The sequence below is a fragment of the Botryllus schlosseri genome, chromosome 13 (assembly GCF_051294905.1).
Source record: "Botryllus schlosseri isolate E-star chromosome 13, Bs_hap1, whole genome shotgun sequence".
Lineage (NCBI taxonomy): Eukaryota > Metazoa > Chordata > Ascidiacea > Stolidobranchia > Styelidae > Botryllus > Botryllus schlosseri.
The window spans coordinates 16200550-16227663 of NC_137248.1; the positions used below are offsets into that span (position 1 = coordinate 16200550).

General features: G+C 40.2%; 2 protein-coding genes and 1 long non-coding RNA gene across 3 annotated transcripts in view; all 3 read left to right on the forward strand.

Annotated features, from left to right (window-relative positions):
- Positions 1 to 27114, forward strand: part of LOC145453247 (uncharacterized) — a 71354-nt gene that overhangs the window by 24593 nt on the left and 19647 nt on the right. The window lies entirely within an intron of this gene.
- Positions 9571 to 20790, forward strand: LOC145454240 (interferon-induced transmembrane protein 1-like). The gene is made up of 4 exons (XM_080332239.1): positions 9571 to 9713; positions 10994 to 11068; positions 13483 to 13587; positions 20392 to 20790. The coding sequence occupies exons 2-4, from the start codon at positions 11027 to 11029 to the stop codon at positions 20533 to 20535; spliced, it is 291 nt and encodes a 96-aa protein (XP_080188365.1). The 5' UTR covers positions 9571 to 9713; positions 10994 to 11026; the 3' UTR covers positions 20536 to 20790.
- Positions 24363 to 26738, forward strand: LOC145453630 (uncharacterized). Its single transcript, XR_013919850.1, has 4 exons — positions 24363 to 24862; positions 24930 to 25052; positions 25127 to 25285; positions 26459 to 26738. It is a non-coding gene; the product is annotated as an uncharacterized LOC145453630 (long non-coding RNA).

Here is a 27114-nt window from a genome sequence, read left to right on the forward strand (position 1 = left end):
ATTGAGTAGTGAAAAAAGACGCAGTGCAGTCGACACATTGGTTAAAAAGTAGTTAAGCTATAATTTATTGATAAATTTATCTAAATTATATTGCACTTGCGCATAGTTTTAGCTACTAATAAGGATAAATCTGATTAGTTAAAATGAGCAGGCGTAAAAACGTTTTTCGTGGCGATTATGAGAGAGAATTCAAAGGTATCTAACGAAGCTTAAAGAGCGAGTGTTTCGCACATTGCAATATCTGCAATTGTGACATTAACCTGGAGGCCATAGGAAAGACCGCTATTTCAACTCACATTGATACCCCAAAACACAAGAAGTGTGTCATCATGATTAATTTGAGCCAGTCGATGAATAATTGTTCCACCAGTCGATCAGCACCAACGACCACAGACTACAAGGCAGCTGCTGCAGAGGGTACCTGGGCATTCCATACTGTAAAATACCAGCAATCATTCCTTACCAACGATTGCACATCGCAATTGTTCAAAGCAATATTCCAACATCGCAAATAAGTTTTCTTCGGCCAGGATTAAGACTACAAGCATTATTGATACTGGAGTTCTTGCTCCATACCAGGGGTTCTCAACCTGGGGGGGCGCGGGAAAATTTTATTAATTTTTTCAATGTCTGTATAAATTGCGACTAAACATGTGTTTCACAACCATTTTGAAGAGACGATTATTGAAGATTAAACTTAATTCGTATTCTAGAAAGCTTGTCAAACTCAAACTCCAGCAGTCGCACTCAACGGAGTATAGGCTGACTTCAACTACATTTGAGCAAATTTTTGATATTCTTTGAAGATTTAGTGAAATTCCTACGTACAAGTCATTCATTACTTTATAGCTTTGGCAGTAGCCTACATCTCTGTGCGCTAGGTAGGTGTTGTTGATAGCTGGCGAACTGCACTGCCTATAAGACAGACTCAGATGCAATATAGGTTGCCCGGTTTCGCTCTCAATTTGGCTATAAATCAACACAACTTAATTCATTTCCAAAACTGATCAAATTGAGCATGGCAGGACAGAACGACGTCGTGCTCTCTGTAGTCACTACCAGCATCAGGATTAGTCTCAGTGCAACCTACCTTGAAATTATTTGATGTCCTTTTCAATGTTTTTTTGTTATTTTCAAACAAGTTTGGGGAAGTTTGTCAGCAATGTAAAAGACTAAATAACTGGAATGCGGATTCAAAATTGGCGTAAGATATACCTTACGTATACTATTAGATCAGGGGTGGGCATCCCGTACGGACGCATGCGGCCGTAGAAGGGAAATTGTGCGGCCGTCGACGCCTAATTCAGTTGGTATGTGCTGGCAGCCGTAGACATGCAAATTGCAATTACCAATTCACTCCCGAATTTTCGAGAGATTTTATTTAATCTTGAAATTTTCTTCGCGCTCCGCGCAATTCAACAGTAGCGCCCTTCTTAATTGGAGCAGGAATGGGAATCCTCAAGAACCAACAATTCATTCGCGGCTCTGAAAAATTTTCGCGCCCCGCGCGACAATATGCACTCCCAGCAACTATTCATAACATTGCCACTCGCGATTTCGGTGCGTACAATAGGCCGCTGTGAAAAGTAGAATAGTCCGGAGTTCACCGGGAATGGATATGGACAGTTTACCATCGGTATTTTGCGTCCAGATCGTTCATTGCGGCTATGCCCTGGAATGCGGCCTTAAGGCTACATAAGTAATCGAAATGCGGCCATAATTAGCAGGAAGGTTTCCTACCTCTTAAATAGATGATGTGCTCTTTTTGACACGACGATAAATGTAAGGGGGGTCAGGGCGCACGATTTGTTTGACCATCGCCAAGGGGGGCGCGTGTCCAAAAAGGTTGAGAACCGCTGCTCTATACGCTCAAAAATGATTTTGTCTAAACTTGGTGTACGGCCTCTTTCCATCTTGGTTGAAGCCTCTAATCACAACGAGGTGAAGGAGTTTGGTTTGTCACTCTAGTGGGGAAAGACCAAGGTTCTTTTTTTGGGGGGTGGGGGGCTGACGAAGTGCTGTTTCGGCCCTGAGTAAAGGTAAACCTAGGCCTGAGCTGTCGTGAGATCCATGAAGCACCTTCTAATAACACGGAGTGGCTGGAGCAGATTGTTTCTGGCGAAAAGTATGGAATGTGATATGCCACGCCTCGTCTCGTATAAATACAAAGTATGTACAGAAACGCTTTTTCGTGCTAATCTGATTTTTCGACTGTCCTTATTTTTGGGTCCATGTTGATGGCAACCCTGATTATCGCAGTGCCAGAATATTGTCTCACTTTGTTCTTTGTGTTGAAGTAGATAATAAATCCGATATCGGCTGCCCAGTTACGTATATCCACATTATCGATCTTATATGCGTTTCCTGAATCAATAATATATCCAAATTCGATGTCTGTATATATTGTACCAAATCCTGTAGTCTGTTTGATAATTCATTTACGTTAATCGCTGCTATTTTCAATAGTTTCGCTATTGATTATGTTTTGGGAGTCTTGCAGGATTTTGACTGTCTTCTTTTGTGTGTTGTCTTTTTTAATCCTATTAATATTCGGTTTTATCATTCTCGCTTGGTTGCTTGTGGCCTCTCTGGTAGTGACTCTGTTTCCATTTTGTTGTCTCGCCGCCCTTTCATAGCTGGCGTTCGGTTTTGCTCCTTTGTTGGCATTAGGCGGCCTTTTTATGAGTAGCTTTTTGGCCGTCTGTGTTTTATTTGGTTTGTCCTCGTTGGCCTGAGGCTGTACGGACAGTTCCTGTGTTGTGTCTTTATTCTGGAATGCATCGTCCGGAGAGTCATATGATTTCGTCATTACCGGGCTCTTCGGCCTAGCCTACGAAATAACAACATGCTCCAACTAAGTAACAATTGACCGCCTGAATCGAACTCGCGAGAACTTCATGACTATTTGCTGAACCGTGTGACCTAAGGTAAATAATTATGTGTTCTAAATTATCGAAAACACCAATTCTATCAGCTATTTCGGTATATCTGATCAGGTTATAGCCTACTTATGAAAGCACCAATATTAATGACAAAATCGATTCATCAACTTTTAGCAAAGTCGCGATTTCGGGCACGAGAAAGGAATTGCACCCTGATTTTCCTTGAATTACCATTAACGATTTTTCTGCGCAGTATAAGCTGAAATAAATAAATGAATAAGTCGTCCTTCCGACACTGCCTATTTCAGCCCGCTCGTGAAACTTGTAGGCTAATACGGACTTATTTTGTTACGGGAAGGATGATTTTGATTGTGAATCGGATGTTTAAAGGATAGTGATGAAATTGCGCGTGGGGTAAAGATGGGCATGGTGGACGAACACCATCAGAGGGTAAACCGAACATACTCTGAGCTTGCGATCAGCGTTATCTGAGGGATGAATGTGAATTTGAACCCGTTGAATGTGATATTGGAGCTGAGTTGTCCAAGACGGAACGAAACACTGCTGAATTGGTCGTTAATAATTAATTCCATCCGTCTCATTCATATGATATAGGTCAGGGCTCGTCTACCGGGTGTATCGTACACCCTAAGGTGTACCAAAATTTTGAAAGGATGTACCACTCACATGGAGTGTCTAGGGGTGTACCATATCCTCATTAAAATGGGACGATGACTAGCTATTACAATAAACAGAAAAGTTTATGCTTCAGAATATGTTGACCGGATGTGCAATATCGTACAACGTTCATATCAGCTGTACGTATCTTTTAAGTTACATTCCTTTTGTGATATCAAAATCAAATGTTTCTTCCCATCATTTAAACGTTGGTAATGAACTGATTGGCTCCTTTGGAGTAGAACAGGATGGAGTTGACATGTTTCGCTTGCGATATCTGTCTATAACAGTGGTTCTCGACCTTTTTGTCTTCGCGGACCCCCGCGGACCCCCCCTCCCACACACACACAAAAAAAAAATGTTTAGTTCAAATTGAACTCAATTATCGGGTCATCGTAATATGTCTGGTGCGAATATTAACTGTAAGCTAGTGATAAGCAGCAACAAAAAATACTTTCTTGAAATTAAAGTGGCTGCATGGGTGCCGAATGGTGGCAAATGTAATAATAACGTGTAACGGTTCGACGACACCTTTTCGTATATATGACATCAAAATTGAGAAACAGATTTTTTGAGAAGCATATAACGTCCATCCTAGTCATTTCTATCCAACATCTAATCTTGAAGTTATTCTGGAATAGTGGCTATACATATATATCAGAGGAGAGAATAGATTTTTGCAAACATTTCGATTTGGAATCTGGCAAATAAAATGAGTTTGCACAGTGGAATATTTCATCTCAGACGACCATTCTGCTGATGTGAGTCCTGAAGTTTTGAAGCGAAACTGCATCGCGATTTTCCTAATTGGAAGAAATTCAAATTAGCTTTCGACCATTTTCCAATTTATAGGTTCCGCGGACCCCCTGAAAATGTTTCGCGGACCCCCCGGTTGAGAACCACTGGTCTATAATGATTCTTCAGGAAACCATGCACCGCGAGAGCTCAGAAATATTGAATTCGTACTTTCAGCGAGGTGCTTATAAACAGCGCTATGTACGTCACTGTATGGGCGTGGACAGGGTGACTCAGGTGGTCGAGTTTGAGCACCACTGTGCTAGAAGGCGGTCCGGTAACCTCGAGTGGTGATTAGTATTTCACATTTCAAATAAGTTGCAGCCTTGTTTATCCTAATTTCATCATGGCGGAGGTGGCCAACCTGCAGAGTTACGGTCGCATGCAGCCGTTCAACAATAATTAGGCGGCGTGTGTTGGCGACTGTCAATATGCAATTTGAATTAACGGATTGGTTCCCAATTCGTCGAGAGATTACAAATTCGAAAATTTTACACGCGCTTTGCACGATTTAGGGTGACTTGGATTCGTCGTTTCTTGAATAATAGTGTAATCTGAGTCCCACCGTACAAATGCCATCAGCAGAAAATGATGCACCCCATAAAGAAATACCAAGTCGGAATCGTGAGCGTCTCACGAATGAATATTTTTCTCGTGCGTTTGGCCGATTCCAATGTATATTTCGACTATGCCTACAATTCTGACAGGAGGTCAAAGACTAACAGCATGTAACAAAGTGGGTAATAGAAACCGAAAGCTGCATCATCAGTATTTTTTTCCCAAAGATTTCGAAGACCATCGGCACTATCGTTTAATCAGATCACGTGGGCTAAAAATGGATCAATGATGGGCTGTAATATATGAAACAACCAATATTATCGACGAAATAAATTTTCTGGACGTAGATATTTTTCGCGCCCCGCGCGACAAGGGTGTGAATCCAGATAGTTTTCCCTGAAAATACTTGCGATTTTGGTGCAGAGATAGTACGCCTCCAGGGATGTTCTGCTGCTACAATTAAAACTTTTTACGCAAGATATATCTCAAGAAATGTGTGATGGGACAGGACAGCACAAGCGCTCTCCGCAGTGCAAAATTCCCAGTAGCCAATTTAACAAGAGTATATGACGGCCGGATTGGCTACGACGACTCTCCGCCGGAATGCGACCGCATGCTATATATGAAATCGAAACACTGGAGGTTGAACTCCCCGGGATTAGGCTTACTATACGAAATCAGGGAGCTATTTGTTGTGTGGTGTACGAGTTTCGAGTAAATGTTAAAAGGGTGTACCACGACTAAAAAGTTGAAGAGCACTGATATAGGTCACACGCAGAGGTGGTCAAAGTAGTCAAGAAAGCTACTCAAGTAGAAGTAGAAGTAGCGACGAAAAAATCTACTCAAGTACAAGTAGAAGTACTTCTTTCATAAGCAACCTAAAACTACTTGGAGTAGAAGTAGAATTTACCGACTTTAAAAGTACTTAAGTAAGTAAGTAGTTGTGAAAACGATTCTTATTGGATTGATTATAAAAAGGTGCAAATTGAGCTATGTGATAGGTGACGAGCTTGATTCATATTGATGCATACCCGCAGGTATCCAATTTTCGATAGCATAAGCATTCGTCCGCATCATGGGATGAAATGATAGTATGGATAAGGAAACGCGATACTAATCCTCTGTTTTCTGGAACATCACGTATTAGAAAATAGCATGGTATAGCGCCATCCCCATATTATAAGGCCCGAAAATTAGTCGAAGAGCAATACGGAGAAGTGGTATAGGATACGGGGTAAATACTCTGCGCTATTAGTAAACGTTAATAAAAAATATGGTGGACCGTAAAAATGCCATATTGTGTAGCTTTATTTCCAGAAATTCAAGGCATTTTTGCACTTGCTTTTATACTTCAACATGTATGTTATCCGGACAAAAGAACTGATATTAATTATAACTCAAAGTATATGATACTAGGAATTGAAAGTGAAATATAAATACTACTTCTAAAAGCAGATTATGTATTTCATGTTTTTAGTCCAGAAAGTTTCAAAGGTGGTTTGCTAAAACAGCTCTAAAACTAAAAAAGAAAGTCAAAGTCCACTCTTCCAGATTAGGACACACCATGGACATATATGCTAGATTACGACATGACAAGAAAATGCTAGATTGCGAAACATCAGTTTCAAACGTTATGATGAGCCATATATACTTTGATTAATTATTTCATATGGGCGAAGGGCGACAATGTGGTGTGAATGGAACCACGCCAACCTTCCACCTAAATTATATTCACCGATACTTTCGTGAAATCATACTGGTCACTCCGTATCCACTGCGCGCGAAGCGCGACGAAAATTCTGTGCTTTACTAAACTTTTATGAACATTAAATGTTAATACTCCATGAAAAAAAGCTCCGAAATTAATCAGGCTATCTTCCTGATTGGAAGATTGAACTACTTCTACTTGACAAACTGAAAATAGCGAAAAGTAAGTAAGTAGATCACCAAATATTAAGAAGTAGAAGTAGAAGTAGCGAAAATCAGATCTACTTGAGTAAGTACCAGAAGTAGAGGAAAACTACTTGAGTACTTCGAAAAAGTAGAGGTACTTCGTTACTGACCACCTCTGGTCACACGTCAAATTCAATACCAGTTCATTGATTTTTTTCATATTCGAATGCGAAGTCGGGAAAACGAGACATTCACATTTTTCTCGATTTCTGCGAGTCATCGCATAGCAGCAACAGACGGCACTTGAGACATACGTCTACTGCTGTGCGGATGTACCAGAAAGCATATTAAATTGTATTTACGTATTGCGACTAGAGAGTCGGATATTCCAGTTACCGTACGTAGCCTCTCTTCCGGAGTTCCTTTATATCCAAGCGCATACATACCTGTTTAATATAGAGAATAACGAGGCAGAATTATGGAATCAGAATCAAAATCTTCAGAAGCGATGAAGCAGGCCCATTGGAATGAGCAATGTGTATGCGCACCATTGCAGCCAACGCACAAGGGTCCAAATCAATTTGGTATGAGAGCGAATGTATCCACTGATGTCGATATTGGTAGAACAGGTGGTTCTGGTTCGCTATTCTAACTACTTCAACTATTGTCATATTTGTTTTCGGTGACAAAGCGAGCCTGGCAGACGTCCGGGGCTCTACAGTCGATTTAAACAGCAAATAAAATTCAGCAATAAGCAGTGCACACCATCATGACGAAAGCCTAAGACGAAATTCGAATAATCAATGATATTATAAATATGAAATCTGGAGTGGAGAGTGTTGCTTACTGCTTATTGCTGTTTCCGACCTTGTACGCCGAGGGCAATGAATTTGATGATACGATGCATACTAGACAAAACAAATCGCAACTTTGAGTCCGCAAGTGATTGCTGTATGTAATGATGAACTCGGAGAAGGGTAGACATAATCATAGTAACTACATGATTATGAATGGCGTAAATCTATTTTTGAGATTCCTTAAGTGTGCGACAAGAAATTTCGTCATAAATCGTATTTACTACTCTATAAAAGTATATTTTTGATTGCTTCGCGAACACAGCACGACTCGCAGAGAGGTGAATCAGTGGAACTAATTTAGAATAAAAGCGATAGATGCTCGCTGACTTCGGATAGGTCCTATAACGTCCTATCGTCGAATTGATATCCCCGTGGCTGTTGCAAGGTGCCAAATATCCTAGAAACTGGGAAGGTGTAGGCTACTGCGGTCATCGACGAAACAAGGATAAAGTAATAAAATCTCAGTTTAGGATCCAATTCATTGCAATGTATATTACCATATTCTTAATTCCATAAAACAAGACAAGGAAGTGACAACTCTTGATCAGGCCCCGGCCGCATTTTCCATCACGTTAAATTCACAATAGTGACGTTCACGATAGTATCCAATGGTGGAGAAGCGTGCAAATATTTTTCAGTCACATTGTACGGTTCACCACCCCTGACAAGCGCAATCTTGTAACCATACCATTTTCTAGGGCAATCTCCATCTGTACAACCCCAGTCGGCCCCTCAACGACATTACCAGTCGACGCCTCAACAATATGACCATGACACTGCAAATACAGCATCACGGCCTCAGGCAAGCATATTTTATGTACAAATTAAATGTACTACCCTGGATGTTTCTTGGAATGGATGGTTCGAACCTAATGAATCTACACAGTTGGTTCATGACCAGGGTCCAAAGGAGCTCCATCGGTTATCTGCGTCAGTCTTCAGCAAAGGTCAAGACAAATACCCGACTCATATGGTTTGTGGTTACACGCCTATCTTGGCCGTTGTCGACTGCAAAAAGTAGGCGCGATCAGTAGTCGAAGTGTGACTGTTCTGAGGTAGCCTACACCGTGTGTCAGTGACATATACGCAAGGAAGGTTTGGCCTTCCAATCGACAACGAGATAGCAGCAGGGTCTAGGACAGGCCGATACTCTGACTTACGACTCAGAAAATGCCATCCAAATCAAATGGATTAGTCAACGCAACGTTTTTCCAAATCAGAATGAAGCCTTATAATTGCAAATGATGGATCCGCCGTACGACCCTACGCTCGCGACTGTGAGAGCATTTCCAATCGATCCTCATAATATCAAATCAACGACCTTTCAGATTTAGATCCAGTCGATGCAAAGTGCTGCCTGGTGTCATGTGCTGGTTCTAATACATAATAACATTTATTCTATATTCATACCTCATATTTGTTGGAGTTGCATTATTTTTAAAAAGCTGATTTCTTTTAACAATGTCCACCACGCATGTTAGTTAACAGCCCGGTATATCGATTTAGCGCCTTTCAGCTTTGCTAAAATTCTAAGTATTTACAGAATATTAGGTGTCGATATTTCAATCTTGCGACGCGTGGCGTCTATCATATTCAAAATGTGGCTCTAGATGCCCAGATCAGTTGAGGACCCCTGGTGTAGACCGAAAGGGGAACACGGATTTGTGTTGGAATTAGCTTTGTGACATCACGTGCATCACGTTATGTGTTCGTATTCACGTTCACGCTCACGAAAAAACTCTCATAAAACATTTTGTTCGCCCCTTAGGTGTTATTAACATCCCTACCCATTTCGTTGTTGACACATCATCTCACATAACATGTTATCCTCTTGCACAAATTTAAAGAGGCTTGGTGACGTTGCTGGTTTGCGTTACAAGCCGGCTGATACGTAATCATGAAAAGAGAAAAGTACCATGAATGCCACAAACAGCAAGATTTGTTTACGTTACTCTTTACAACACTTTCTTGACGACAGATCGCGAAGTTGATTGTTCCACACGATGCGAGTAGAATCAAGAATGCAAGAGTATTTCCTGTTAAAAAAAAGGTAAATTTTGTTTCATTTTTAAGTGTCATATTCTAAAGATATCCTAAATGACACAAACCAAATGAAACCGCTCTAATTGCTCAGCTAAAACTATATCGCGAAGTAAGAATGTCAATATATTCCAAGCTGTGTTGGAAGGGTCGTGTTTTCGAGGCTCGATTCCGGTCACAGCCAGAGAGATTCGTGCTTGAGCCTATACTTGAATTAGGCGCGAAAACTAAAGTCTTCGACACGAGACACATGCCATTCACCTCACCCGCGCATACAACAGGACTACGTCCTAAATTGTAACCAAATGTCCCAAAGATATTGTTTAATCCCGCCAAAAAAGTTTCAACAAATGGAAAAGTAATGAAGAAATCGACCCTGAAGGAATGAGAGATTGAGTGGTTCATATCTGCAGCCATGTTAATCCGCAATATACGTCATGCTAAATGCTTCTTACACTGTCTGTCTACTTGTCAACGCTATCTGCAATTGAAGTGACGCCAAAGAAATGATATTCTTGAATTGACTGGTAGTCTACGACAACCGACCATTCACCAATCAGTTATACATCAAGTATGATATATCTCTCAATCGTATATTAACAATATTTACTTCTTAAATAAGGAACGGCAGTGAATGAATCATTTGATATATAGAATAGGTCTTGAGTTGATAGAAATTGTAATCACGGGGGTACACGAAACAAAGTCATGAAGCATTTCCTATCTTTTTTTAAATAAAATTCAATGTATATATCTAAGGACTATGCCACATCATTATATAATTATTCGCACACAGCCGCAAAAAGAGCGCATTCCACCTCACCTCATGTGGTCAATTTCAGAAGTCAAATCGGACTGTGCACACTGGGTCCGTTTTGGACACCCAGTGTCCAGTATTCTCAGCTCATACATTTTACTGGCGGTAAACGAGATGTAGGCTCCTTTTAAAAAGTCTGGTACAATAATTGCAGCATTGTGACGTAATATGAGTCGAAAAGAAGCCACGAACTCTATGTACATCTGGCAGTGTTCCAAACTATGTTATAAGTTTCTCAATCAGTTTCAAACTTGATGTTTTTTATTTTTTTAATGGACAAGACTTTAATCTCTTACATTTTGCAATTGAGGATAAAATATATTTATATTGGGCCGGAAAGTTGACGTGCCTGAGGGTTGAAAATTATACAGATGTAGCGTGTTCTTCGCACCGTCGATTTTCGTTGGGATGCTTTCTGGTTTTCATTTATTTTACGCCGATGAATAAAATCATAGTGGCCCGATTCTGTTTAGAATCCAGCTCACAGGCCTGAAGCTTACCCGTTGATGTATCAGCGGAAAACGTACCACGGTTACGGAGCAGTGCAGGTGAGACAAGTATAGATTTAATTCTTGTAATGACTCACCATTTGTTGACATAGTACTATTTCGACATGAGTAGGCCTACTCATCGCAACAAAATATCCGTTTTATAAGATGACGAATATTGCAATCAAGCAACACGATATACGATGGAATTAGTTTTCTTTCCGAACTGTATTTCAGTGATCTAACCTCGGGAGTGCCTGGGGACATAAGTTTTTCAGGAATCCACGCGAAAGAATAATCGGTTGTTTTGAGAAAAAACACCTCGATCAAAGTAATGTTGTATCTGAATAATTTTGATAATATTGACCGTGAAATGCACAACGATTTCGACACCAAGGATTCGCATATTCAATCCATGTGCAATATACATATCTATTCAAACTTACTTACTTGCCAATACGAGTGTTGTGTCGAAACTTGGAAGCAACAAATTCTGATTCTAGAACTGCCAATGTAGCTGGGTTGCATTCCAAGTAATTTACTGAAGTCGAATATACTAGCATACCTCATAATTATTGAGATAACGATGGCAGTAATACAGAAGATAAACTGAACCTCTTAGAGCGCTGTAGCCCATAGGGTTTCTGTAGTGGATATATTTGTATTTCGTGTTATAAACTAGTAAGAAAGTAGTATGACATTTGTGTGTTGGTAAGAGTTCAAATGAAAACATGTTATTTGACGAAATAAATATAGTTTGTCTTTCAGTCCCCCCCAATTCGTATTAGCGGACCCTCAGAGGTTCCTTACCCCAGGTTAAGAAAGCCACGACCAATACGAGTAGGATGAGATGAGATTACACAATGAACAATATTCCACACCATTTGGAAAGCCAAGTAATTTATCTTAAAAAAGTACTTTTCAGCAATAATATGTATGCTAATTATGGTTATCGATAGTAGAGTTGACAAATAAAACAGCGAAATCAGGCTTCAGCGAGCCTTGGTACCGATAGTTACTGCATATGAGGGTTGTTCAAATTTCGACAAATTTCAAAAATGCTGCACTGTAATGTCTCATTTCATTGAATATAAACAAAAACTATGGCCTGCAAAAATCTCACTGAAAAGACCTTAGGATTTCGCGTAAAATGTGTAACAGATGGCTGCCGACAAGTGGGGGATGAGCGACCATAGAACGACGAGAAAATAGAAAGCACGAAATTACGGTTGTTGATTAGCTAATCGGCTATGCTTCACTGATCACTACGTCGGCGACTTGCCGTTTTCAACTGATAACGTTACAAAAGCTACAAATCGATGACATGGTCAGCACTACAGATCAAGTAGTAAGGAGAATTGCCCCGTGGATCTTTGAGGGCTTTTCGAGGATAGAAGATCACCATGAATACGGCCAAAATTGCTCTTAAAATGTTTTTATGTACTAAACCATCATTTAGATCACGAGCATCGAAGTTTCCTGACAAGTTTTCAAATCTGAACAACCCTACTGAACACGTACTTCTATCTGCTCAAAAAGTCTGTTACCGGCAGTGATTCCGTAAGCGTATTGTCGGTTGGGGATTCATTAGTAAAATTTGACACCTGGTAATTGAATGTTTTAGTTGTAAGAGAAGTTTCTGTTATGATCAGAGCTATTTATAATGGACGGCAGGGAAGAGTGCAAACGGCGAATGATTGTGTCCTTGTAGGACTAAATAGGAATTCGAGCATTACCTGGTCGTAAATACTACCGATGACATCGGTGCTACGGCTTTTCACGGGTATATGTAAAGATATTAAATCCTTAAACTTGTGCGGCACACCATGCAAGATGGATGCGGAATACAATCCTTATGCTTAGAAAATGTTACGTGGGCTGCCCAGTGCCCAGACAATAAATCTGTTCACTGTTCAGTGATGATTGAGCCCTTCTGAAGCGAGAAATTCTCTCGCCACTTGCATAAGCATCTTTGCAGTATTTATCCGAGTTATTTTGCTTTCATACGATGAACACAAGGTATGTTGGATACTGCGGCTTCCTTCGCACCATATACTTGCAATGCTTTCAAGGTTTTGTGAAGAAACTGTTGAAACGTATCTCAATTAGTTCCAAATTAATCTTAAGTCACTATATCCCAACCAACCTGCAATGGGCTTATGGAATAAATGCCGTCAGCAGACACTTCGAACAAACAGAAGCACCTGCTCAGGCAGCAGGCTGCCACCTTCGTGATCATTGAAGCATAGCCGATATGTCAATCAATCGGTAGCCCGCCAACAATTCGTCATCTACTTTCAAACGCTTTGCGCGAAATCTTATCAATTTTCGTGTGCATTTCTGACAGACTTATTGGTGATTTTATTCAAAAATCTACGGAATTAGACATTGCAACGCAAATTTTTCTACTTTTTCAAATTTTGGACAACCCAAATGCATGTATTTATATTCACGCAGTGTTTTCCTTTTTGCAGATTACTTCTGCATTATATGTGCCGAATGAAATGAAATTATCAATCTTCACCACATTCTTCTGCTGCTTCTGTCTGGGTATACCTGCAATGATTTATTCCAGCGAGGTACATATACGCTAGGGTTGTTCAGAATTGACCGACTTTCAAAAAGTCCAGGTTTTCAGTCCGATTCCCATGCCTTATACCTAAAAAACATATTCTGGCTACTTTTTTTTGTAACTCGTCCCCTGCATCCGTGAGCACATTGAGCTGGAAGAATAGCAGCTGAAAATAGGGGATTCCCCTAAAATATGAGTGCCACGATTTTACCTAGCCTAGTTAAAGTGACATACAACATGGATTTATGCAGCTGTTGCGGTTTGGAATGCTACAAAACCCCACTATATAAGGCATTCCTAGTTCAGGATATCATTTCCATGTCCCACACTGCCTTAGAACTGCTCAAAACTACCTAAAACTGATAGTCATTTTGTTGGATCACATATCCTACACCCCTCAAACCTACCCGGCACTGTTCATCAATTTCCTGGATCCCCATGTGCAAGAATACAACTGTAAATGTAACATCCACTCACAGCCACATAATAAACATCACAGGAAACGAAAAAATAAGGCAAAGAAAGAGATCAACTTGGCAAAATATTACATAAATCAGGTGGATGAAATGGTTGATTTCGAGAAATCTGCATATCTGTTCCGGTGATCTTCCACAGCTTGTAGGAGGCTCGCTCGCTGTTTTTTGTCATCCGTTATGAACGCAGCATAGTCGGTATTCAATTTGACCATACGCTCTGCTGCATCATTAACTACTTCAACACTATTCACAAATTCTTGAGCAGTCACGAAATCCGGATCAGTATGCCATTCCGAAACTGGAAGACTCAACCAATCATGTTCCACATGTATAGCATCAAATAGAAACCACGATTCTGGCCCAATCAAATCGACCATACTCATTGACTCAGAGACAGAGTCAGAGATCAGACTGAGAGGCATGGGCTACCTCTGCGAAATTTTTCAGGGATTGGCATTTTCAGCTATTTAGCAGCCATCGCTTCCTTCAGTTTGTCAGGAATCTCTGGATTAGCCGAGAACGTGGTAAATACCAGCATTTCCTCAGTTAGATACCAATGATGTTTTCGCAATTTCTTGTATGCAACATCAGCAACAGTGAGATCGTATAATGAAAAGTTTTTCATGTCATGAAGGAATTTGAGATCATTCCAAGGTGCATCACATGCAATACCAGTTTTAAACCAAGCTGGGACATAAAACAAAGCAATGAATGTATTGATTCGTTCCAACTTTTCAATGAACTCTTCAGAATAGTCCATTTGCTCACTCCACATGAACATTTTTTGACAGTACAGGACTTGACTCATCCATCTAGCGCTATGAGTAGCACCAGGCTTGCGAAAACGATGATCAACATATTTGTCATCCAAAATCGCCAAGGTGCCTGTTGCACATTCTCTGTAGTCATCTCTTATCAAGACTTCTTTCTGCTTTGCATCATTGAGTTTCATCAGTGGAATTATTTCTTGCTCTGCTTCATCAGCTTTCATCGCCAACCAGCTGCCTTCAATAAACTTCAGCGTTTTATAGCTTCTTGATTTATCAATATGTTTCCACTTCTTCTTGAAGGTATTAAAATCCGTGTTTCCAGGGCCTGTGGTTGTCGATCCAAACAAACACTTCCATACCTCTCGAATGATCAGTTCATATAAATATGATGGCGACAGGCATTGTAGAAAACTTTCCTGTTAATCAATTCTTCAAGTAACGGAACCGCACCTTTGTTTTTACCAGTGTTTGAGGATGTTGTGTCAAACACAAGATCTCTAACAGATTTTGTTAAATTCCAAAGTTCCAGCAGTTCAAATGATGCATCAGCCTGTGCTTTTCCAGTAGCACTTTAATGATGCAGCAGAGCGTATGGTAAAATTGAATACCGACTATGCTGCGTTCATAACGGATGACAAAAAACAGCGAGCGAGCCTCCTAGCTCCTACAAGCTGTGGAAGATCACCGGAAGAGAGATATGCAGATTTCTCGAAATCAACCATTTCATCCACCTGATTTATGTAATATTTTGCCAAGTTGATCTCTTTCTTTGCCTTATTTTTTCGTTTCCTGTGATGTTTATTATGTGGCTGTGAGTGGATGTTACATTTACAGTTGTATTCTTGCACAGGTTTGAGGGGTGTGATCCAACAAAATGACTATCAGTTTTAGGTAGTTTTGAGCAGTTCTAAGGCAGTGTGGGACATGGAAATGATATCCTGAACTAGGAATGCCTTATATAGTGGGGTTTTGTAGCATTCCAAACCGCAACAGCTGCATAAATCCATGTTATATGTCACTTTAACTAGGCTAGGTAAAATCGTGGCACTCAGATTTTAGGGGAATCCCCTATTTTCAGCTGCTATTCTTCCAGCTCAATGTGCTCACGGATGCAGGGGACGAGTTACAAAAAAAAGTAGCCAGAATATGTTTTTTAGGTATTTAGGTAACAAGACCGACAATAGCTAGAAATTTGTTTAATCCAGGGGTGTCAAACTCAACTAGCGTCGCGAGCCGGATTCAAACCTTTAGACAGTTTGCGGGCCGGACCAGTCAAATGATTCCATAATGTTACCTCGAAATCCATGACCTTGTTTTTCACTTGAATAATTTATTATCAAGAATTTCATTATATGAACCATAGCAATTTTATTATAGCAACACCATTGGTGGCAAATATTGGAATTGGCAAGATACGATGATTGGATCTAACGGCAATATAAGTTGGCATAATTCAATGCTCCTGCCGTTAGCTTCATGCGTATGCGTTATAAAGATTACAAGATATATCAACCGTAAACCCGGACGTTGGAATTTGGTTCATCAGGCTACCACGCAATCGGGATACGGGTTTCTCTGGAGGCCGGGGACTTTTCAGTCAGAAATGATACAGCGCTTAGATCACGGATATTTGAAATATATTTTGTGTAACTATAATATTCATCATTTAACCTGCATATAACGGTTTTGCACTGGCGTCTTCACCTCTGCGAATAACTAGCCCAGGCCTACTCTTCGGTAATATCTTCCATAAAACTAGAAATTAATTGTGCAATTTTTGCCTGCTTGGAATTGAGTGTCAATGTCACCGACTTGTTTCTAATGGTAAGTACGGTGAGACTACAATACCATTGTCGGAACGGATGGATATATGTTGCATATTAACATGCTCCACATTTGCTGTTAAGGGGCATTGTTTGAATAAAGTATCTCCTAGTAAAAAATTCAAAATTTGTTATAAATGAGCTGGATATAGCATCTTCCCTCCTACTCAGAATGGCTTCGCGGGCCGGATAAATCGTCTGGCGGGCCGTATGTTTGACACCCCTGGTTCAGTTGAACTCTTACCTATCAGTATTGTTTGGCGCAGCGTAGCGTTATCACCGTTGACATGTTTACACCATAATACAAACTGAACGTCGTCAGTAGTTAAACGAGAGTCCCTGAGCTATTTGGTAATACAAAAAGTGCGCTTTTTAATGAACTCGTTAATCGATGTGAAATCGACGATGAAATCGGCTAAGTGATTTCCATGAGCGGGACTGCGGGAGGCGTGAGAATCAAGAACCGAGGGGTTAAAGGATATATATTGAAGACCTCCAACAGTGATCGCAAAATTAGTATGAAACAGGATATTGGGCACTTTCGATTTCAAGAAGTAGGCCTACGTGTCAAGTTAATAATACTGGGCAACAATTTTATACGAAACATTTTTTGACTTTGTTTTTGTACTTGATTTATAGGCTAATTTTGGTATGTTGATTCCAAAATTGCCTCTGGTTTTCTTCTATCACCTCAAGTTTTTGCTCTACGCCATATGCCCAAAATGTGCAAATTTTCACGGATCTAGCCATATTAATTTTCCATACCATACAGAAATCCACACTTTTATCGTATAATAAGTTATATAACCAGGGGGTCAATTGAATTATTAGGAAAAAGGGTACTGGTATCGATCTAGGCCAGTGGTTCTCAACCTTTTCGTCTTCGCGGACCCCTTACGGACCGTCATGGACCCCGCGGACCCCCACGAATTTTCTTGTCAAATTTAACTCAATTATCCTACAATCGTCATATGTCTTGTGCAAGTGATAACTGTAGGCTTAATGATAAACAGCCACTAAATGACTATTCTTGAAAATTATATCATAATATTCATGTAGAAATTGGGTTCACTCTTCTATTAATTCAAAGCGAATTCAGCTACTGCATTTCTTGAAATACGTGGTCGTGTCTTGAAAATCCATCCACGACTTCGATTTGGATTGGATATGAACGAGTGCCGAAAATCAATTTCCACAAATATAGGTGGTGGCGAATGTAACGATAACGAGTAACGCTTCCGGCGACACATTTGGTTATGATCGCAACAAATATGGCACCAAAATGGACAACCAATTTTTTTAATGAACATATGACATCCAGCCTGGTCATTCTATCTAGCAGCTTATCTTGAAGTTATTATGGAAAATTGGTTGTGTTTGTGTATATCATAGGAGAAAATGGATTTTTGTAAACATTTCGAAGTCCCGTGATTCACCTTAGTCATCCAACTTTTTTTCCACAATCCCGAACAAAACATCTCTAAACAGCAAAATGTTTGTATCAGTAGGCTGTTTGCAATATACCAATTAAAATGAGTCTGCACAGTAGGATATCTTATCTCAGACGGCCATTCTGTTGATGTGAGCTCTGGTGTTTTACCAGTAATGAAGCGAAACTGCCTCGTGATTTTCCGAATTTGAAAGAATACAAATTAGGTTGTCAACTAATTTGAGGCTTCGCGGACCCCCTGAAAATGCTTCGCGGACCCCCGGTTGAGAACCGCTGATCTAGGCCGATGCTTTCACTCATTTTTGGTCAGAGGATGATATCATCCGAGGATATTTCAGACACGTATTTGATGCAAACTGCAGGATACGGCAAGAAAAATAAACATAACATTTACTATCAGCTATAGCTTCAATGCCCCATTCAGCTTATCCAGTGCAACTTGAAACTCCTAGAAGCTCTATAATTTGAATAAAGATTAAGATCTTGGGGATCGCAGGGGTGATGATGAACATTTTGAAATCGAAGATGATTCAGAACGTAGAGTATTCCATCAGCACAAGGTAAATGATCTGACATAGGCTTTGGGACTTGGAAGAGAAATATTCGGAACTTTTAGCATCCCAAAGTGTGACATTCCCCAAAATGGCAACGTCTTAGGTGCAGTAATAATTGGACACTTAGTTAGTCTTCGTGACTAATTCAGAAACATTGAATTGTTGCAATATCACATGCACGATTGGGATTGAATCATATGTGTCAGCTTTAAAATATTGTGTTTTTTTAGTGGTCAGACAATAAGAATGCACATGTAACCCTGGCACACATGTGCCACTGCCATATGTTTATGTCGGATAGCAGTCATTCAAAAAAGCTAAAATATCTCAATAATATCCCGGAAAACCTTGGTGTAGTCTGCGATGGACAAGGAGAAAGCATCCCCCAATATCTGAAGGTGATGGGGGTAAGATACTAGAGTGGATTGGAGCTTATATATGTTAGCTGATTATTGCTAGAGTATCAAACGAGACAACGCGGCCCCTTCAGTCAGATGCTTTAACGGCCCCCCCCCCCCCCCCTCCCAGCTTGAGAACCACTGTCATGCATGCACCGCTATGTCACCTTCTCTCTGATCAATCAACACAAGTTGCAATCCTTAGTTAAGATATTAAGTTTTTCTATAAGCCCAGTACCCCAACTTTACCAAGACATCAATTTATTAGGGTTGAGTATGTAGCGAGATAGTGCAGTGGTATAATCCACAGCTACAAAATTTAATGTGTTGTGGGTTAGAGTCCGACTCTAGAGCTGCTACCTAATGTTGGAGGTTTATCTAGGATCCTCCTCGCCATCTCATCGGCATAACTATTAAGTTGGGTCTCACAAAAGCCTGGACGTGTACCGTGCTACCAGTTGGCGGTTACGGAATCAAAAATAAGAAATATCGGCCTGGTGTAAATGACCATTGCAGTCGACAAACACCATGATTACCACAAACAACATTGGGGTTAAGTACATAGTAAATGCTGACAATGCTAGTCTTTTCGCTTCGACTAACTTTCTCGTAAGCTCCACTCTCGCTCGCTGCGCAGTGCGCACACACGAATATATTAACATACAGTCACTAAAATTTTACGTAGAAAGTAGTGGGGGATCTCGGCAGAATGATCGGCCGCAGGCCACATTATCATGCAAGACGGGAAGCAGCCCGCGGGCCGGACAAAAGGCCGTCACGGGCCGGATCCGCGCCGCGGGCCGAATGTTGCCCGGCCTTGATGTAGTGCCACCTTCCCCTAAATTTTACAAGTCTTGCGTAAACCACAAGGAAAGAAACAACACGAAAACTATATGCATCTTGTTAATACGTGATGGAATGCATCAATTTGTAATCAGATTGAGCCTCTCTAGCAAAATGGCGAAACACATATGCATTGTGCAATCATTAAAGAGCCGCAGTTTGCCCACCCCTGGTATATTGTTACCAAATAATCACAGCTAATGATTTGGTGTCAATTTCGTGTCTTCAATTCAAGCCATATGTTATATAACGTATTAGCCAGACATCGCCAAAAGACCATTTTCGGTTGGAATTTACCAAACGCTACACTTTTTTACAGTGATGGCAATAAATTCCAAAGACAATTGCGCTCCAATATGACATTGCTACGGGGACCAGTGTATAGCGCAGCAGAGCAAATTATCCGTCAGTTGGATGATAGCGAAGTTCCATTAATCATCCATCCGGCTACTCATTATTTTACTTTCGGTGCTAACAATAATGTTCTGGGTTTGCAGGCGAACGGATTAAAGCATGTCGATCCTTACAGGGCGATTTCAAAAGCAAAAACAGCAAGAATTCTCAATGTCTGGGCAATGATCATCGGTTTCAACAGCATCGCAATAGCTGCTTACTTTGCAATATGCCATGTTGATTTATGAGATATTACGGAGTGGAAATTTTCGGAGCATACCAGTGGTGGGATTCAAAATTTCACGATGTAGCATACATATGTATCGTTCTGCATTATAAATAGGGATCATTGCATTTTTCCTATTGCGCATGGCATTGTAATAATCTCCCCAGAAGTCGCCAAATCTTTGAGCACGGACATTGCAAATATTGCCTGAACAGGCTTCTAACAAATATCGTGTTTTGGAGAACTGTTCTGGAAAATATATAATTTCTACCATTTAGCGACGCAAAATCTGAAGATGCACCCGGATGAAGATACATTGCGATCACACGATATTTAGCATTTAAAGTGACTTTAGCCGTTCTTGGTTGACAGAGTCATCGAGCCAGTATCTGACCGTGATAGCTTGATGCTAATCATGACAGAAGTCATAAAACCCGATAGGGAGAATGTACAGCGCTTCTATGAAATAGTAGTGTCGTATCAGCCTTAATCCTGATGCGGCATAAATTATCCAGGGAATTTAACTTTGCGAGAAAATGACTAGTTTCTCATTTTGCTAACCATCGAAAATTTATATTGCTATACCTTTCGATCGTGATTTAGATGGGTAGGTCTATTTCTCATTGTTGTGCTTGAAATTAGCTCATAGCTTAGTCAAAGCAGTTATGAGTCGCCCTGTATGCTATTGTGAACGCAGGCTTGCGCGTTGAAGTTTTATATTGCTCGGAAGAAGTAGGTGGAGCATTTTCGGACAATATGGTTGGTCCGTTGATTACCGAAGTCATATTTTACAAAATATAAGGATCAATGGAAGTCTGCGCATAAGCAAAATCGTCACCACCACGCATGTCACACGTTAAAAGGTTATTGATCACCCCTTAATCAATGTGGATCCACGAACGGGCAGCCATCTGCAAGTTTGATTAAGATTTCAAACTTCTGGATGTAAACTAAAACTGGTCCTGTACACTTGCTGATCGATCCTTTACTTCAACGGTTCTGTTTCTTGCTAACTGATGTGGTGGAATTCATGAATATTATTTCGCCTTACCTACTCTGTGCATTACATATTTGAAGACCTCGAATGTTGTCAAACTCCTTCTACTTTCTGAGTTTCGTTTCTCCGTAATAATGGATCAATGAGGAAAGTCGACGTCTTGGGAGATGGCACAGCAAAAGTGAAGTGTTGAGTGATTGCATACTGATTTATGGAACACTGGCTCTGCTGAATGCAATAATTGCTATGTTCAAGTGAAACACCACAACTTTTAGTGTTACAATGTACTCTACAAACCATATCCGAAAGGCCAAGGATACAGCACAGCTGGAGATAAGTTTCTTCTCTTCCAATATACAAGTCGGCAAGACAACTACTGACCTGCTACTGGAGAGGAAATTTGGACAGCTATTGAGGGACATTCAGGATGGTGCTATTATTAACATTTTGTGTGACTCTACTATAAGCGTCATGCTCGAAACTTTGTACTGATTGACCAAAGGTATTATAAGCATCAGCAAAGTTGCTACTGAACAGGCCTTCACACCTTCCAGCATTTGTGGGCAAAATGCGGATTATGTGCATCAAATATTGACCACCTGAGATTGTAAAATTCGATGGTTACAACTTGCTACTATCACTTCTTGATATATATTGGGTAATATGGTTAAATGCCTGATTGTTATATATGGCCATGGCCCAATAATCTGTCATTTTTAATTTTCTTTGGATCCGAGATACCACTTTCATTCGCACACTTACTTTAAATTAGTAGCGTTGTTTCTTCGCGTTAACCTTCATATAATTAAAATTCCAATTTTTGTTCGGTTTGTTTTTGTTCATCCCATAGATACAATTTGTTCATTCCATAGACACAATTTGTGAACTTTTAGCGCAGAACTGTATCTAAGCTCCGCTGTGCAATTGATATTCTGCGATATCATTATTCGATAAGGATTTTTCGGATTCTTGTATGAGATTTTCGGATAAAGTCGGATAGCTGGATGAGATTCATCGGAGTCGGACGGATAGTTCTGCAGACACAAAAACTGTCGGACGGATTCGGATTCTCAAAAATCAACATCCGCTCATCACTGCTACGCGCAACAAGCAGATGGAGACTCGCTTCGGAAGAATGATCAACGTGCCCCCTCGATTCCGAGCTTGAAAAGGCTAGTCACGATCTGGTGGAGGGTGGTGTAGCTGCACATAATACACCAACAAACTATATCCCAGCGATCGCGACTCGCAAATGTATTACGCTTATTCCAGACGCGTTACCGTTCGAATATTAACATTCTGATACATTCGTACCGCTCTGACTTGCGCGCACAAAAGGTGCCAGTCAGTGAGCATGTTCATTATTATTGTTGTTGTGATTAAAGATTGAGTATAGCTGTACTTGTCTGGCGTTCTCAGTATAGCAATGGGAGTTACGTAGTTAGTTAGCTAATCAAATAAACTGGTTGAGGAATAGCTATCCTTATAGATTGCGTAGCAATGGTTTTTATTATCCTCTCGTTGACGAGTAGTCGATATATCTTCGTCCTGCTTATATGATTTGGGAAATTAACCACCGCTTCATGATATTTCTCGTCCTCAAAAGGTTCCGCTAGATGGTGTCCAACCTGCGTCCATTGATGAATAACTATGCGGCCGTAAACACTTAATTCAATAAGTATATGTCGGCGCCGAAATTTGAATTTACGAATTGGTGCGTAAGTTGTCGTAGTGATTAAATTCACCGCCGTCTACGTAGACGAAACTGGATTGCTTCTCGCCAGTACAAAGGGTCGGAAGTTTATCTGAGCTCACCAGTGATGAGCACCGGAGCGGAGTCGGAGTGGATCCAGAGCGGAGTTTTGCCAATTTTGTGATACCCGGAGTGGAGTCGGAGTTTACAACAAATATTTTTCCGGAGTTTTACGGAGTATTGTAAGTTTTGCCCCCGATATCTTTCGATAGCTTTGACCAGAAGACACTATTGATTACAAACCAAAACACAGACAGTTGACACCTTGTAAAGTTGTAATATGACGGGTAACATGCAAAAATGATTGCCAAGTGCATAAAAATCAGCCATCTGCACTGCAATTGGGGACTGGAGAGTAACCTAGTGATCTAGCAAGGCATTTCCGTTGAGCAGTGTCTGTAGTTCACAAACTTGAAGGCACCCAATATCATTCGCAGTGCATCATTTGCTCCCTGCCTTGAGATGCAGTCTTTGAATCCACTGCTGAATGTCACCATATTATGAGATAAGATCTCCAGAATCTTCCAGTTCCACGTTGCTATCATTGCAGTCTTCTATAGTCACATTACATTCCTCCTTGCGTATTAGTTTCGTGACTAATTTTCATGCTACCCCAGTAATTGTGCGAAACATTTACAATCAGCAGCATACAGCGGGGCTTCCTTATGGTACAGCCTTCAGCTACCCTGATTCTTCCAGAAAGTTCATGATTATAACGGAGTATATCCCATTATCCTGATGACCTTCAACATAGTAATAGGTCCATTTTGTGAAAATGTATTCTCAACGTTGGTATCAGTTGAAACAAGATAATATCCGATACCACTTTTGTGATAACTTTTCGCAACTTTCATCGTACTTGCAATTTGCAGTGAGAGATATCGATAATAAGTGTTACATCAATATTACCTTTATATCTGTGAGAAATATACATACAACAAGCAAGTATCTGGATGGAAACAATAATAACTTATGCAATGTGTTACATGATTTAATGATTGCATTTCTGAACAGCCACACTAAATAACTACAACCATCTGCTCTGCTCTGCTCGCATCAATAGACCCTTACGTGACCTTTGACACGAACCAATCAGGTTGCAGCAGGATGTAAACAAAGAACAAGCCCGGGCAAGCTTACTATGAGCTCTTATGGGAAAAGGTTGAAAAATGAAGGTTTTAAGCAAGATTACGTTGAATTGGGGATGACTGGCCTTAATGAATAGTAATAGCGTAGAGCTAGTATGTGGTTGCAGCTTTTAATCTAGGATGAACATGAATGGTGGCAAGTACGCACCAGCGTGCTGTGTCCAAATGCACGGGTTTTTGACAACTTTTCTGATTAAGCGACGATTGTTGTATACTATACTATAGGATTGTGGTAATGCATATTTTGACGATTTCATAGGCTCCAGGTCTTGAGCAAAATTTTCAAGCATATCTCATGTTCAGAAATATATATACTATAAAATATAGCTGCTGCCACACATCACAATTTTTGTGTATTGATTATGAAACTTGAAAGCTATGGAGATTCTATCGAATTTATGGATTTGAGTGGAACAGCATCTTCTTCTAACACCGCGGAGAAAGCTACGAAGTATTTCATGGAACGCTATGCACACGATTTAGGGATAAAGATTGAGGAGACAATCCACTCTTTTTAGAAGCAATATTCTAGTGAACAGCCAATGTTATGGCAACTTGCGGAAAAGTGAGATAACACACTCAATGGAAATACACGTTCTCGGAAAATCCATTATTGATTCGTCTTGCACTTGTAAGACAGGGTAAGTAAGGAAAAAGACATTTTTTCAGGGACTCCTTCAATAGATATTTTAACCATGATTTATTTTCATATTAGGTTCTGATATATGCTCTCATGCATATGCATTGATTAAGACAATCCAGCACCTGAAGCTAAAAGGACTACATTGTGATTTGCATCAGCATCAGTGAGCTCCATCGTGATTGACAAGCAATCTCTCCACTGTACTCGCAACCGATCAACTCCTGCCACAAGGTAGATTTTGGTGTATCTGGTGTCTTCAGTTTTATAACATTCCATCAAACACAAATAATCCTAGAACATTTTCATCTGGAGAATTGTTCATTCAACAAATTGGGCATCTGAATGAGCTTCAATAATGCACACCACTGGAATATCTAGACATGCACTGTTGGTACAGACTGACCATGGCACCGCGCAATTACGATCCGTAGCATGCTATTAGGCATTACGATATTGACAATGGAACTGAATTTGCACAATTGCCGAATATGTTACGTCATTCATTTTTAATTTTCAATCTTGAATTAGAGTATGCAATTAGTCCATATATATTTGGTTAGTTGTGATACACAATGCTGCATAGTATGACACCAGACAAAATTTTATACTCCTTGATTCTTCCGATCAGCTGTTCAATTTGAATACGTTCTCTCGCCATCTTTCTTGTTGTGGAACAGTCTGGCTCAGGCATTTGAAGGTGTGTAAATCACGTGCAGGAATATTTAAATCTAGATTCAATTTCTTGATTTCAGACTCAATGGTGAATCCATTTTCTGCCATGATAGCATTGCCTGGCTCACCATAGCTGAACTCCATCATTTTCTTACATTTCTTGTCGAATCCACATATTTAACTAATATTTCGATCTTAAATGCTCCCTGTAAATAGTTCCTGCACAAAAGTAAGTGTACCACAATCCATCAATCCTTTTAAAGTTGTATGTGATTTATTGACAGTCAATAATCATTCTAGATTTGAGAAATCATGAATGAATGCAAATGGTGCATTTTTAAGAACCACATATCTACATGGCCAAATCGCGATTTAATGAAGCAGTTACATATGGCTGACCCAATGGTTAAATACTATGCTTACAGCAATACTATAAATTTGACGTCAGTAGGATAAGTCGGGCAATTCAGAAAGAATTTAATGTAGTCTAGCATAAAATTTCAGCTTCTCCGCATCTTTTGACATTATGATGCTCCTCTGAGAACTGAACTTCACTAGCAATAATTGTCCGCCAATTTGTAATTTTCCTGGACGAGTTTACTGTTTTGTGCTTCTATACTTCTTCCAGAAATTTGATTTTCTTGCGTTTTATCCATCGACCTCCTCTTTCTGCAGCTTCATAAAAGATATCCATCAAGCCTGCACAAAATATATAATATGTTTATTTTACAGAGCAATACTGCTGTGCAGGCACCTATCAAAGCGTACTCGTCGACTCGTACAACGTATCACCGCTACCAATTTCAACTATTCGTCTCATTATTGAATATATTGTTTTCAACAATTTCAATACACACCATCAAGCAACAAAACTGGAGTGGAATAAAATGAGACACACACCAAGTCGATTGTGGCATCAAGTGTGACTGCATTTCAGATTGGACTCATTTTGAAACACAGAATTGTTTCATCTAGATCAGTGGTTCCCAACCTTTTTGACCTATCGCCCCCTTTTCAAGGTCAATACCGATCATCGCCCCCCAAATTTTGTGTACCGAAAATTGGGCATACAAACCTGTAATCACCGGCGGGTTGACTAAAAAAAAGGGTCAAATTTTCAGCTCGATGTCCAATTTGACACACTTTTGTAACTAAATTTCCGTGGGTTGACTAAAAAAAAAATTAAAAAAAAAAATGTCAGCCGTTTTGACGCGTCATCGCCCCCCCGAATCGCCCCCTTCGCTATTTTCGCCCCCTTTGTCCATTTTCGCCCCCTTCGTCATTTTCGCCCCCCTAGACTGCCAAATCGCCCATGTTGGGAACCACTGATCTAGATTCTAGATTATGTCACGATTCAATATTTTTGGTACAATAATAGATATGTAATT

What these genes read in the sequence shown, in the direction of transcription:
- LOC145454240 (XM_080332239.1), top strand. Translation starts at nt 11,027, where the DNA reads ATGTATCAGCGGAAAACGTACCACGGTTACGGAGCAGTGCAG. An exon ending in ACGGTTACGGAGCAGTGCAG is followed by an intron (nt 11,069 to 13,482) that starts GTGAGACAAGTA and finishes TCCTTTTTGCAG; the next exon opens with ATTACTTCTGCATTATATGT. An exon ending in CAATGATTTATTCCAGCGAG is followed by an intron (nt 13,588 to 20,391) that starts GTACATATACGC and finishes CTGGGTTTGCAG; the next exon opens with GCGAACGGATTAAAGCATGT.